This window comes from Sinohyriopsis cumingii, chromosome 9, assembly GCF_028554795.1.
Source record: "Sinohyriopsis cumingii isolate HCF-2022 chromosome 9, ASM2855479v2, whole genome shotgun sequence".
NCBI lineage: Eukaryota > Metazoa > Mollusca > Bivalvia > Unionida > Unionidae > Sinohyriopsis > Sinohyriopsis cumingii.
Genome location: NC_142969.1, coordinates 39674498 through 39688790, shown reverse-complemented (window position 1 = coordinate 39688790; position 14293 = coordinate 39674498). Strand labels below are relative to the sequence as shown.

General features: G+C 35.0%; 1 protein-coding gene across 1 annotated transcript in view; it reads left to right on the top strand.

Annotated features, from left to right (window-relative positions):
- The window catches only part of LOC149791598 (CLIP-associating protein 1-like), a 127469-nt gene that overhangs the window by 94030 nt on the left and 19146 nt on the right, over positions 1–14293 (top strand). The window contains exons 23-25 of the mRNA XM_089969458.1: positions 586–835; positions 4011–4086; positions 7207–7257. Coding sequence (XP_089825584.1) covers positions 586–835; positions 4011–4086; positions 7207–7257 — 377 coding nt within the window. The remainder of the gene's footprint in view (positions 1–585; positions 836–4010; positions 4087–7206; positions 7258–14293) is intronic.

Here is a 14293-nt window from a genome sequence, read left to right as displayed (position 1 = left end):
ATGCATGTTTAAAACTAGAGCAAAAAAGCTTCTAATAAAGTGTTAAAAATTAACACAGAAGAATAAAAAGGAGTATTCAGATTCTTGTGAATAAAAGCTGGAAAGGTCACAATTACATTTATTGGACATCATGCTAATATGAGTATGTCTCGTGGGAGATTTGATTGCCATCATCATATGAAATGGAAAAAGAATTTCCAAGAATTATGTGAAGTTTGTGAAGTTGAAAGATAGCAACAAGTCATTGAGTTGCATAGGGTTCAGAACTAAAGTTTGTGCAACTGTACTAGTGTTAATAATGTCTTGTTTACTTCACAAACTTTTCAGTTGAACATAATGTTTATCGTCGCTGCGTCAAACTTTTAATTACATTTTCAAGGTTGACGGTAGTAGTTACTGATATTTTGTTACACCTTACTGAAAACTGGTCAATCTTATGGAAAAAAATCAACTGCCTTACTGAGACAAACTCGTCAGGGTTGGCAGGTCTGCACACTACTTCAGAGGCTATATTAAAAATAAATTGCACCTATCGAGTTTATTACATATATAAGACTTTAATATTTTATTTTCTGTTCCATGCAGGGGTCCCTATCCACATGATGAGACAGATACAGAGAATATGAACCCAGAAGATATATACAATTCTATAAAGAAGACTTCTGCAGAAATTCAGAACCTTAGTTTTAACAGTAAACTAGATCACTATGATGATGTGAAAAAGAAAAGGGACTTTACGTCTCAGGATAGTGGTATTCAGGACCTGAGGAATGACAGTCCAGATTCCATCGATACAAGGAAACCTCAATACAACCCTGTTCACTATCAAGATGAGGTGAGTACTGATTATACCCTGCGATAAGTAGATATTTTGGGTGTCTTTCCATGTCATGTACTACTTTTGTGATGATGATAACTTCAAACATTTTAAGATGTGTTTTTCTTCTATCTCAGTGACTGTTAAGCTTGTATGCTAGACATTTCTGTCTTATCAGGATCCTAACATAATATACAGGTGAGACACTGTTTTTCAGCAGAACACTTATATGACACTGTTGCATGTACAGTCATGAAACATCATTGATGTGGCAGTTTATAGTGATGTCTAACACTGGGGCATCATGCCACAGACTTGTAGCATGATGTCTCACCCAGTCACATTATCCTGACACCAGGCCCACCAGTCCTAACACTAACCTCTTCATGCTGAGCGCCAACTGAGGCAGCTGTTAGTACCATTTTTAGAAGTCTTTGGTATGACTCGGCTGAGGATTGAACCCATGACCTCCCGCATCCGAGGCAGACGCTCTAACCACTAGGCCACCAGAGTGGTCTGTTATGGATTGTACTATTCATGACTAGCAAAGGGATCTCACATTTAGTTTTTACATTGGTTCAGTTTCTCTGATAACTGTTGTATGTACAGTAATGAAACATTGGTGTATTTATTGTAGAGGTTACTAGTCATGATTGGCAAAAAGAGGTCACATTAAGTTTGCATATTAGCTTAATTTCTCTCAAGCACGTTTGTATAGTCATGCAACTTGACTGGTGTTTGTATTGTGGAGAGTACTGTTTATCAGTGGCAAAAGGACATCACATTCAGTTTGCAGTTAGCTCAGTCTCTCTGACCTTGTTTTATGTAGTTTTATATACAGCCCTGAAACTTTATGAATGCATTTATATTGAAGGATTCTTCCCACTATGTGCAAAGGTAAATCACAGTTACCTAATTTTCTTATCTATTGACATGCAAGGTTTATGGTATTTGCCACAACAGAGCAAGCAGGACCATGCATTTTACAGAATTCTTTTATTACATATTTAATGATCAGTGATGGGGTTGCAGGGATGACAATGATTTTATAAAAGTTGTCTACCCAAAAACTTGCCAACCTTAGTATTTTGTCGCAAATTTTGAAATAATGACTCCATTTTTCATAATACAGGACTACCCATTTATTTAGAGATCCTTGGGACCACAGTAATAGTGTCAACACAAGCAGATGTTGAGATAAATGGGGGGAGCGGTGGCTGAACCAAAGAAAGGAATAAAATTTCACATACAAGTCTGAAATACACTTGTATATTGACAACTTGTATTTGTTTAATACAGTCTATAATGAGTTAATTACTGTACATGCATATGAAAAATCCATGAATTCAAGTATAGATTACGTTAGAAAATTATGTATCAGCCACATCCAGTTAGAAAACACAAATTACCTGTATATGAAAAAATAGTCATTTTTGTTAGATCTGTGCTAGACTTTTTATTTGTTCATGTTTTCATTTCCTTATGAATAGCCTCATCCCATTGATAGCCTTGGCAATATGAAAGCTGCCTCAGGCTGATCCAAATCATTGATTTATAAATTCTAACATGATTGTCGCTAACGGGTCCCAAACACTGTCAACTTGTTGGTGTTTCGAAGCTTTAACAACACATTGGCCATATTTGCATGGGCCAGTCTGTTTTCATGTAAGAGATGTGGTGTAGTTAACCATCTTTTATAGTCTCAATAATTCCGTAAATTTTGAAATTACTTTTACATGCAAAACACTGAAATTTATGTGTAGCATATGGCCTTATGATGTCCATGGTGGAACACTGGAAAAAAACTAGTTTAAGTGAAGACAGGCTTGATCACAATGATGATGCAGGATATAGTAATCTCTATGGAGTTATGCCTCACAATCATCTGTCCTTGATACTTTTGTTTTCATGGCATTACTTTACCAAGGATTGTTTGATTTCAGCCAAATTTTGGATGCAATATGATATGGACAAGAATAGGAACTTGATTTCCAACCACACTAAAAAAAATTTTTTCAAGGAATTCAGGCTTGTTTACCCATTTTTCTAAATGTGACTTCTGTAGCATAACTTCACTAGCAATTCCTGAATTTTTTAGCCACATTTAGCAGGCTCTTTCTATTGTTAAAACCTTAAATTATTTTGATCTTTGTTATGACATAATTGTCAAGTGTTACTGATCTTAAGCAGCTTAAATTTACCAAGGATTATTGGCATGGAACTTTTTTTTGATGAGATATTGAACGAGTTCATTTCCAGCACTACTCAATATAATCTAGAAGAATTATGACCCTTAGACGTCTGCCTAACTTGAGTCGTCTCAGCATAATTTTTACTGAAAAATGTTGCATTTCAGACAAATTTATCATGCACCTTTACATTGTTGAGACCTTACAATGTGTTGATTTCCAGCATCACACATCATCTTTTTTTTAGTTATGTCCCCAGAAGATACATTCCTTTATGTTTTGGTTTGCATCCACATGTTACTACACTTAAGTCCCTGCCAACCAAACCATATTGAGTGTGGCACTTTGTAATGCATTTGATAGGACTAACTGCTTGTCTTCAGATCAACAGAACCTAACAGAAGATAAATGGTAAAATTTAGACAGGGATTTCCTTTCTCTCAATGCAAAATTCCACTTTGAAACATTTTTCTTGTAATACCAGAATCTATTTTTATATTAATTTGAAGTCAAACATTTTTGAGGGGATTGATTTTTGTGGCTTTGCAGAAAATGATGTGATGTTGTAGGGTTTAACGCCATTTTTCAGCACAAGATAGGCTATACATGGCGGCCAGTATTAATGGTGGAGGAAGAACCCGGAAAAACCACGGAAAGAACCACCGACCCACGAGAAGCTACTGGCAAGCTTTCTCACATAACCACATTAGCCGAATCCAAGACTCGAACCGACGCAGACAGAGGTGAGATGGCAGTGATCCGTAACGGTGAGCGCTTTAGACCACTCGGCCACTCGGGGCCCCCCTGCAGAAAATGAAATGTTGTTTGTAATTTGATTCATGGATTAAAGAATGGGTTCATTTATTACAATTGAAGATTAATGGTGGGGGGGGGTCTTTAAATTTAAGACTCCTAGCAACCATGAAATGCAAAATAGTTGATAACTTGGAAAAAGTCTGAAATCAATTTTTCAGGAGAAAGTAATTTATTGCTTTGTTTTTCAGGGTACCTTGAATGCATACAATAAGGCAGCATTAGCTGAGGCAGTCTTTGATGTTGATACAGAATTCTTTAATGAAGGTGAGACATCTACAGTGCTTTGTATGGAATTCATGTCAGTTGTGGCAAAAGTAAAAGCTTGACAGAAGCTAGCTTCTAGAAATGTAGCAATTATTTTTATTTAGCTTGAATGAGACCATGCTTTTCAAGTTATTTACCCTTACTAAAATGCTCTTTTTATAGTTTGTGTAATACATACATATATATATATATATATATATATATATATATATATATATATATATGAATGAAAAAATGAGTCAAATTTTGTCCGGATTTGAGGGAGATGTCACTTATTCCTGATTGAAGAACAGTAACAAGTTCTGCAATCTTAAGGTGTTGTGACATGCAATATATATCTAATAGTAATAATAAATGTCTTGAAAACAATTTTTGTGTAAAATGCAGTTTTTTTCTGTCTTGCCTGCAAAGCATAATCAAGAGAACAGTATTCTGAAGGCATTCTTGTCATCATCATAGACATAAGTGACATCAAAGAATTTTAATTATAGCAATATTTCACATTGTTTTTATATTTTTTTACTTGGACTGTCTGCAGTGGTGGCATACATGTTTTAAAAAAATCTAGTTTTCTTTTGCAAAATGTCCACAAGGTACATTGTAAAGAACTGCTGTGGCTCATCGACTACAATATTACAACAGTGTGCTTACAGCTGGGGGAGGGGTGCAGATGTAAATATAGCAAGAATTGGAATATCCATATTTTTTTTTCAATAGTCATGCAACAAATTGTTTTACTTTGCATTCATGAATCAGTCAAAATAAAACTCCAAACTGAAACCTCATATGATCAAAATTTCCAAATTTTACCTTGCACAAAAAATGATATACCTAAGATGGTAATTTTGTACAGTTGACTGTCCAGGAAAAAATGTAATGACATAGTACAGTACCCATTATCAAGCAGTAATCAACCATTCTGATATTTGTGAAGTACCTGGACATAAAGCTCCAATGTCTTGTGGTTAGCCAAATGGGATTTAAACATTTTTACACAATAAATTGTTTGTAAGAATAATGTTGTTTTTTTTAATTGTCAATTCTAAATTTGTGATTTTTGTTTGTTTGCAGCAAATCATGGACATTATATTCATTCTTCACATTATTAATACCATTATCATCATATTCATTGTTGTCATCATTATCAAAATTGTCATTACTTTTACAATAACTTCAGCCTTCATCATGTTCATCACAGTGATTATTGATCATTGTCACAATCATGATTGTCGCCACTATCATTATTGTTAACTGTCAATATCATTATTGTCACCATTATCATTACTCATCTATCACATACATTATCATCATTTGTCACTCCCACGTTCTGCTTTATCACCAGTCATTATTGATCATTGTCACTTTTATCATCATTATTGCCACTGTCATAATTGATCAATGTCACCATTATCATCTTCATCATGATCGTTATATCATCATCATCACTCCCATAATAATCATCATAGTCACTGTCATTATTGATCCTTCACAGTCATCATCATTACTGTTGCTGTTAGCGATCACTATCACACTCATCATCACTATTATCATTATTCATCACTTTCACCTTTATCATCATCACCACTACCACAGTAATCATCATCTCTAGTGTCATTGGTCATCACTGTCACAACCTTCATCATCTCCATCATCATTATTCATTGTCACATCACCACTGTCATTTTTTATTAGTGTCACAGTTCTCATCATCATCATTTATCAGTCACAATCAATACTACCATCATCATCATCATTGATCACAGCCACAATCAATACTATCATCATCATCATCATCATTGATCACAGTCACAGTCAATACTACCATCATCATCATCATCATTGATCACAGTCACAATCAATACTACCATCATCATCATCATCATTGATCAGTCACAATCCATACTACCATCATCATCATCATCATTGATCACAGTCACAATCCATACTACCATCATCATCATCATCATTGATCACAGTCACAATCCATACTACCATCATCATCATCATCATTGATCACAGACACAATCCATACTACCATCATCATCATCATTGATCACAGTCACAATCAATACTACCATCATCATCATCATTGATCAGTCACAATCCATACTACCATCATCATCATCATTGATCACAGTCACAATCAATACTATCATCATCATCATTGATCACAGTCACAATCAATACTACCATCATCACCATTGATCACAGACACAATCCATACTACCATCACCATCATCATCATTGATCACAGACACAATCCATACTACCATCATCATCATCATTGATCACAGTCACAATCAATACTATCATCATCATCATTGATCACAATCAGTACTACCATCATCATCATTGATCATGGTCACAATCAATGCTACCATCATCATCATCATCATCATCATCATTGATCACAGTCACAGTCAATACAACCATCATCATCATCATCATCATTGATCAGTCACAATCCATACTACCATCATCATCATCATTGATCACAGACACAATCCAAACTACCATCATCATCATCATCATTGATCACAGTCACAATCAGTACTACCATCATATCATCATCATTGATCACAGTCATAATCGATACTATACTACCATCAACATCATCATCATCATTGATCATAGTCACAATCAATGCTACCATCATATCATCATTGGTCATGGTCACAATTGATACTACCATCATATCATAATTGATCGCAGTCACAATCAAGACTACCATCATCATCATCATCATCATCATTGATCACGGTCACTGTCACAATGACCATTGTCATCACCATATAAACACTTTAATCATTGTCACCCCACCTGCTACCTTACATCCACCATCATCTGTATTGTTAAGCAAATGCTATGGTGATCAGATGATACATATCAGGTACCGTCAGTGATAAAAAATGTAAGACTTGTCTAACATCTCTTATAACATTGTTAGGAGTGAGGATTTTTTTCACATCTTTAAATAAACAGCATAAATATGATCAGTAATTAAACAGTGAACTAAGAGAAAGAGATCTATAATATTAAAATTGAGGCGTCACTGATATGTAAATATGCAAAATCAGCTGCAGTGTTTTTTTAAGTGCTTACTGCTTAATTGGTCTATAGATCCATGGACCCGGCTGCTTGGCTTGCCCAGTGATTTAAATAAGTCTGATGGTATGTGTTAACTTCCATTTTTATCCTTTTTCTTTCCTTTAGAGTTTTATCAGTTTGCCTCTTCTGCATAGCCAGCAATATTATTACAGTATTTAAGTAATGATAAGCCCACCAGCAATATTGTTACAGTATTTATGTAATGATAAGCCCACCAGCAATATTATTACAGTGTTAATGTAATGATAAGCCCACCAGCAATATTATTACAGTATTTATGTAATAATAATCCCACCAGCAATATTATTACAGTATTTAAGTAATGATAAGCCCACCAGCAATATTATTACAGTGTTTATGTAATGATAAGCCCACCAGCAATATTATTACAGTATTTATGTAATGATAAGCCCACCAGCAATATTATTACAGTGTTTATGTAATGATAAGCCCACCAGCAATATTATTACAGTATTTATGTAATGATAAGCCTGCCAGCAATATTATTACAGTATTTATGTAATGATAAGCCCACCCATCTTTATAAATTTGGTCAAATATTTCCTAAATGTATCATTTATAATAAACCTACTCTCATTGTTTAGACAGATTTATTAGACTTGTACCCCTTGTCTTACTGTGTAAGAAATACTGTAACTTTAGTTTCAGACAGAACAGATAGTCCATTTTGGAGTCTGGTATTAACACACACTTGAAGCATGCATTAGCACACAAATGATATGACAGAGTGCAGATAGACTTGGCTTCCCAGAGGGAAGGGTGGGTGTAAATTGAGCAGGGATAATAGGGGGAAGGGTTTGGGTGAAACTTGAACAGAGTTGAATGGTGCGATGGGATTGTAAGAGTTACTTGCCTTGTAAATTTTGTCATTAGTAATTGTAGCCATCAGACAACAGTTTTGACTATTTTTTCCTCAAATCCTGTTGATGTAAATTGGTTCTAGTTAGCTCTACTAGTCATAGACCAGAAGAGTTGATGCAGTTGCCAGCACTCTCTGTGTCATTCATCCATCCATCTGTCCATTAGTTAAAGTTTGTTAATGTTACTCCTCCTTCACTAATAGACATTTTCCAAGAAACTTTGCACACACAAAGTCTAGTTGGTCCTAAAAGAAAATGATGCCACTTGAACATACTAGATGGCCACCATGATGCCCATCTTTAAATTATTATTGCTACTTCCCCAGAATGGATGGTTGTATCGACATGAAGTTTTCACTAAAAGACATCATAGGATTTCTCATTGATCATAAATGAAATACTGTGTGCTTGGGCAAAGCACATTACTCTAGCTACCTCAGCTCATATTGATGTACTTGCCATTCTGTAAAATACTGAACCAAACAAAAACGAAAAGGGTGCTGATCTGACATTCAATATATCTGCCATAAATGTCAGACCAGCGCTTTTTTCATTGATGTGGTATGACACTCCCTTTGCACATCTGCTGTCCTGAATTTGATCCTAGGGGCTTGCACATGTATGAGTCACATGTAGTCCAGCTGCAGTGGCTCAGTGGTTAGTGCCCTGAAATCCAACCAGACAAAAGCAGGTTCGAATCCTGCCTAGACTAGGCAACGTCTGCCACCATAGTTTGTCTCAGGGCAGGGCATAACACAGCAAGAGCTTTCATGTGCTGATGTGCCATTAAACATCAATAAATCAGCCAGTCTGTCCTCAGAACTGCCTTGCACCATCAACTTGGGTACAGAGTTGATAGATTTTGAAATAGTTGACAAAGAATGATTGATTTTTTTAGCAGTACTGAATAGGATACCATCATGTGAAAGATAATTGAATCCCGAGGCAATGGGAGAAAAAGTGTCATACCCAGTAACACCATGGCATTAAAACTGGGTTAGTGTCACCCACTAATTGTCAGACTGAGTCACTTTGGCTCCCTAACAGTGAATACAATTTAATTGTTCATACTATTGACATGATTTAAAACTCCAGTTTATTGATATGTGGCTATGTAGAAGTATTGTGCATGTTTGTTGTCCAATTTATTTGTGTAGTTTTTATGTTTAAATGCTTTTTCTTTTTTGTTAACTTTTAGAATTTGCTTCCTCTTGTTTGACGATTGCTGACATGTATTTTATTATTTTGCATTATGTCTATATTTTAGCATGATTGTTTTGAAAAATCTGTGAAAATTTGTTTACAGCATTTTTGATATTGTTGTTTTTGTCCAACCCCATACATTAAAGCTTCAATTTTATCAATGCTGCCACATTTTTCAAAGCACACGTGAAATGTTTTTTTGTTCCTGCACAAGTCAGAAATTAAATTTATTATATTTTTTTTTATATTATTATATTTTGTAAACAGAGATCAACATTTATAAATAAAAATGAACTAAAATGAATACTTGCTGAATGTACTCACTTGTAATACAAGTCTGACTGCAAACTGCACAAACTCGGATCTATGTTCACAGAATATGCTGGCAGATCTGGGTTTATGCAGTTTGTTAGGAGTAATAAGTAGAACAAACAATATAGACCCTGATCTGCCTATGCAGTATGCAAAGGCAGATAAGGGTATATGTTTGAAGATGCATACAGTTGCAAGTGTTTATATGCAGCAAATATTATTAAAGGCAGATACTGCAAGGCAATTGTACCACAACTTTCATTTACAGTAAATCAATGCATGTATGCAGAGATGCTGCTAGGCTGCATAAATGTGGGAATTACACACAATCTTTATGAATTTATGCACTTGGAGAGCCATGATGCTTGAAAACAACTACAAATTAATTTAAAGTTGCGCATATAAAAATGTACTTTGTGCAGTATATAACTTTTATTTAACTGTTAACCCTTAAAGTGCTTGACCGCTCAGGTGGCCTAGTGGTTAGAGCGTCCACCTCAGATACTGGAGGTCATGGGTTTGATCCCTGGTCGAGTCATACCAAAGACTTACAAAAATGGTACTAACAGCTGCCTCACTTGGTGCTCAGCATTAAGAGGTTAGTGTTAAGAGGACTGGTCAGTCTGGTGTCAGAATAATGTGACTGGGTGGGACATCATGCTACATGTCTGCAGCATGATGCCCCAGTGCTAGACATCACTATAAACTGCCACACTGCAGACACTGTAGCGATATGACTGATACATTTTTAAAAGCTATGTTAAAAATCCAAATCAAACACACACTCACTTAAAGTGCTTGTCATGACAAAAGTCACACTGCCCATTATGGTATCATAAGGCTTATCATGACATCCATTTTCTTTACAGGTAGCCAGCTATTTACACATCTGGTTCTTCTGCTTGACTTGAATGGGTGTTGAATTAAATTTGATTGGCATGTTGGGCCCTGGAACAAACATTTTGTAGTGGTTTGAACCTTGTATCAAAGAAGTTTTACAAATGGGTGTTTATAATATGGCCAACCTAGAACATCAAAATGGTTGATTTCCAACATGGATGGACCACTCTGGTGGCCTATATGGTTAGATCATCTTCCTTTGGTGCAGGAATGTTGTGGGTTCAAAACCCCAGTTGAGTCATTCCTAAGACTTATAATAATGGTGCTAGCAGCTGCCATGCTTGGCTCTCAGCATTAAGAGGCTAGTGTTGGGACTGGTCACCCTGGTGTCAGGATAATGTGACTGGGTGGGAAATGATGCTACATGTCTGCAGCATGATACCCCAGTGATAGACATGATGATAAACTGCTACACTGCAAACATCATAGCGGTATGACAGAAAGTTTTAATGCTGCATTAAAAATCTAAATCACACCCACCCACCATGGATTTGGTTCATCTTCAGACAACCAAATACTGGCTGATGACCATGATTTTAAAGTTATGAACTATGTCAGATTATTGGAGCTGGGAAAGTGTTAATGAAGATACCAGTGGGTGATTTTAAACCAAAAAATGATATTGAATGTGAGTCCAAAGTGCATGCTGGATGGACAAAAACAGATGACATGCAGTTCAACCTATCTTTCAGCAGTTTTATGAAATTAAATCTACAAAAGACAGAATACCAAGCCCAGTTAAAATACAGACAATTTAAAACTGGACTGTAGTTTCATTTCTTTTCTCAAACAGTTAGCCATGCAGAATCTTATGCTACAAAACTATAGCCCTGTAAGATTTCAGATCAATGAAATAAATAAGACAACATTCTGTCTTAAAAATAACACTATGGCATTGATGGACTTCAAACCCAAACATAGCATTATGGAGCAAAATAGTATAGCACTGACTTAAAAATTAAAAATAATAATAATAATAATAATAATAATAATGTGGACTTTGTTCTGTGCCTAATCTTCTCAGTGCATTACAGCATTAGATAACACTTAAAAATGTATAAACAAACAAATACAATGTATCTGGAAATTACAAAACAAATAGATGCTGACAATAATTAAGTAAACATTAATAAGTCTTTAAGTCCATTTTAGAAACTGAAACTTTGGCCGAGCTTGTGTTAGTGAAAAGTTACTCATCAAAGTACTGCACAAAAATTGTAACCATTTGATAGAAAGTCACATAGGTTTTCTGGTAATTAAAATCTGGTTTATTTACTGACCACCGAATGAATTTTCCTTACTTGGTAGTACAAGAAACATTAGCTGCACAGGTTTTAACTCATGGTAAGAAATTGCTGCCATAACCCAGAAATATGTGCCAGTTAATACTGATTCTTAACATGCCTCGAGATCACCATAACCAGGTACCTGTGGTGGCAACAGTTATCCACGATCTTTTCAAATTTATAATCTTTCAGAAAAGTCTGCCTTGATTCAAAGAAGCTTTATCAGTCTGCCTTGATTCATAGAAGCTTTATCACTTTAAAAATTATTCTGTAGCTCCCATGCTGTTACAAATGCAATTTTTAGAGAACAAAGTATCATATCAACTTAACACAAATTCAAAGAAAGAAAGCCGTTTTAATCAAAAAGTGTATTAGGTTGTTTTATTTATATCCAATGAATACTGTTGAAAGGGGATCATTTTTGTTTTACAGATGTGTAATTTATAAACTTCTAACAGTTGCAAATGTACTGAAATCAGCACTCCTGCAGTGACATCAGTTTGTAACAACCTTTCACATTGTCACAATTCAGTCTTGGAGGTACTGCCGAGTAAATCCAAACCTGCATGTGTGTGCTTTTTAAATCTGTTGGAAGTTCTCACCGCCAAGCTTGGATAATTTATGTCTGCCTGCAATCTTCTGATAAATTTATGTCATAATATTTTGCCAGATTTATGAAGCTTTTCATTATCACAAGCCATGGCTAGTAATCCACTACACTTCGTTATCACCTATGCATAAACCTGCTTCATCAGTTGCTACAAGCATGAGTAAATTTGGCCAGGGTGACCAGAAATGACTTTCATAAGCAAATTTGGCCATTGTGACCAAAAATTACTTTCACACTGCGTGAAATGAGTCATGAGTTTCTATTCCATGTACAATGACTTATCAGTAGATAAAACAGGCACTTTTCCTGATGTGTAGAAGATCGTTACCTGTGTTGTTTATTAATTTGTTTTTTATTTGTTTATTGGTATTCATGAAAAAAGAGGAAATCTAAGCACAAGTAGCAATGGTGATAAACAAGTAACAGCTGATTATGGCTTGTGACGATGGAAGTCATGAAACTTGATAATTGGTTGCAGTCTACGTGAATAACCAAGGTGAAGTGAAGGCTGTTCATGCATAGTGTGTCATTCATTTTCAACCTTCATGACAACATGAATCCTGTAAAATAGCAAGTTCATTTCATATATTTACAAACAATTATAAAAATAGTAATGAATCTAAAGATTAATAACTTTATTTTAACACATTGTTTACAAATATTGTCATGAAGGGCATAATATGAATACATTAGTTCATTTTGGATGTTCTGAACTAATAATTTCATGTTTTCTATATCCCATGATGCAATTTTAAGCAATCTAAATACTTGTTACAAAGGCAAGGTAAAAAATTTGAAATTGATGAGAATACTTTCATTAAAAAGCAAGAAGAAATTTGCTTGTAATATAATGTGTGCAAAATGTGAAGAAAGTATTTGTCATCATAGAGATTTTGAGTAACATATATACTTGCTTACAAGTTTAGTCCAACTGCAAACAACATAGACCCTGATCAGTCAGCAGATAATATGCTAGCAATTCAGGGTCAATGCTGTTGGTTCTACTGATTACTTATAAGAGAAAAGGATGGTTACAGATCTTATGGCATATGATGTGACAGCAGATCTGGATCCATGCAGGTTGCTGTTGGATTTGAATTATATAAGCAAGTACAGATGGCAATATTTGTTACTCCAGACTTGAAAATCTTACTCAAAATGTAAAACCAGCCATTTGATTGGTCAGAATGTTGAACCAGCCATTTGATTGGTCAAAATGTAAAACCAGCCATTTGATTGGTCAAAATATTTTTGAGTAAGATTTTGATTTAAGTTTCTAACAAAGACCTGATTTGGAAATGTTACTCAGCATTAAGATGTAGTTAAAGGTCCAGTTCCATTCAGTATATTCTGATGTAATTTGTTACAAATATTCTCTTGTACATTTGCCTGTGTTTGTTATGGATTTGTTATGTCTAGACCATTACTGACAATTACAACCTTGTTGAATATATTCTTGTCTTCACATGGAAACTCAGATTATTACTTTATATGCTTATATTCTCATAGATGTAGATATGCTATTCCTTATATTCCAATCCGGTTTGATGCATGCTGTGCTTTGTTTTCTACATTTTGGAGAGAGTTACGGTTCTTGTCAATCAGATTATTATCTTTATCTTTCATTAGATCTTATTTATGTTAATTAAACTTTGATAAAATTTGTGTTCAAGCTTTCCACATCATCATTTAGAGGAGTTATGGCTCCTGAATGTGAATGACATAACTTTGGTTTCCCGACACAGTCTATTCTGTTTGGGACCATTTAAAGCAAATTGTGGCAAGTGAGGCTGTTTGTAATGCATGGATTATAACACCTCGAGTTAAATTTATTTTAAGCTTTGTTACGAGCAGAAGTCAGTTGCAGACCCGCAAATTATGCAGATCTGGTCAACATCTATCATATT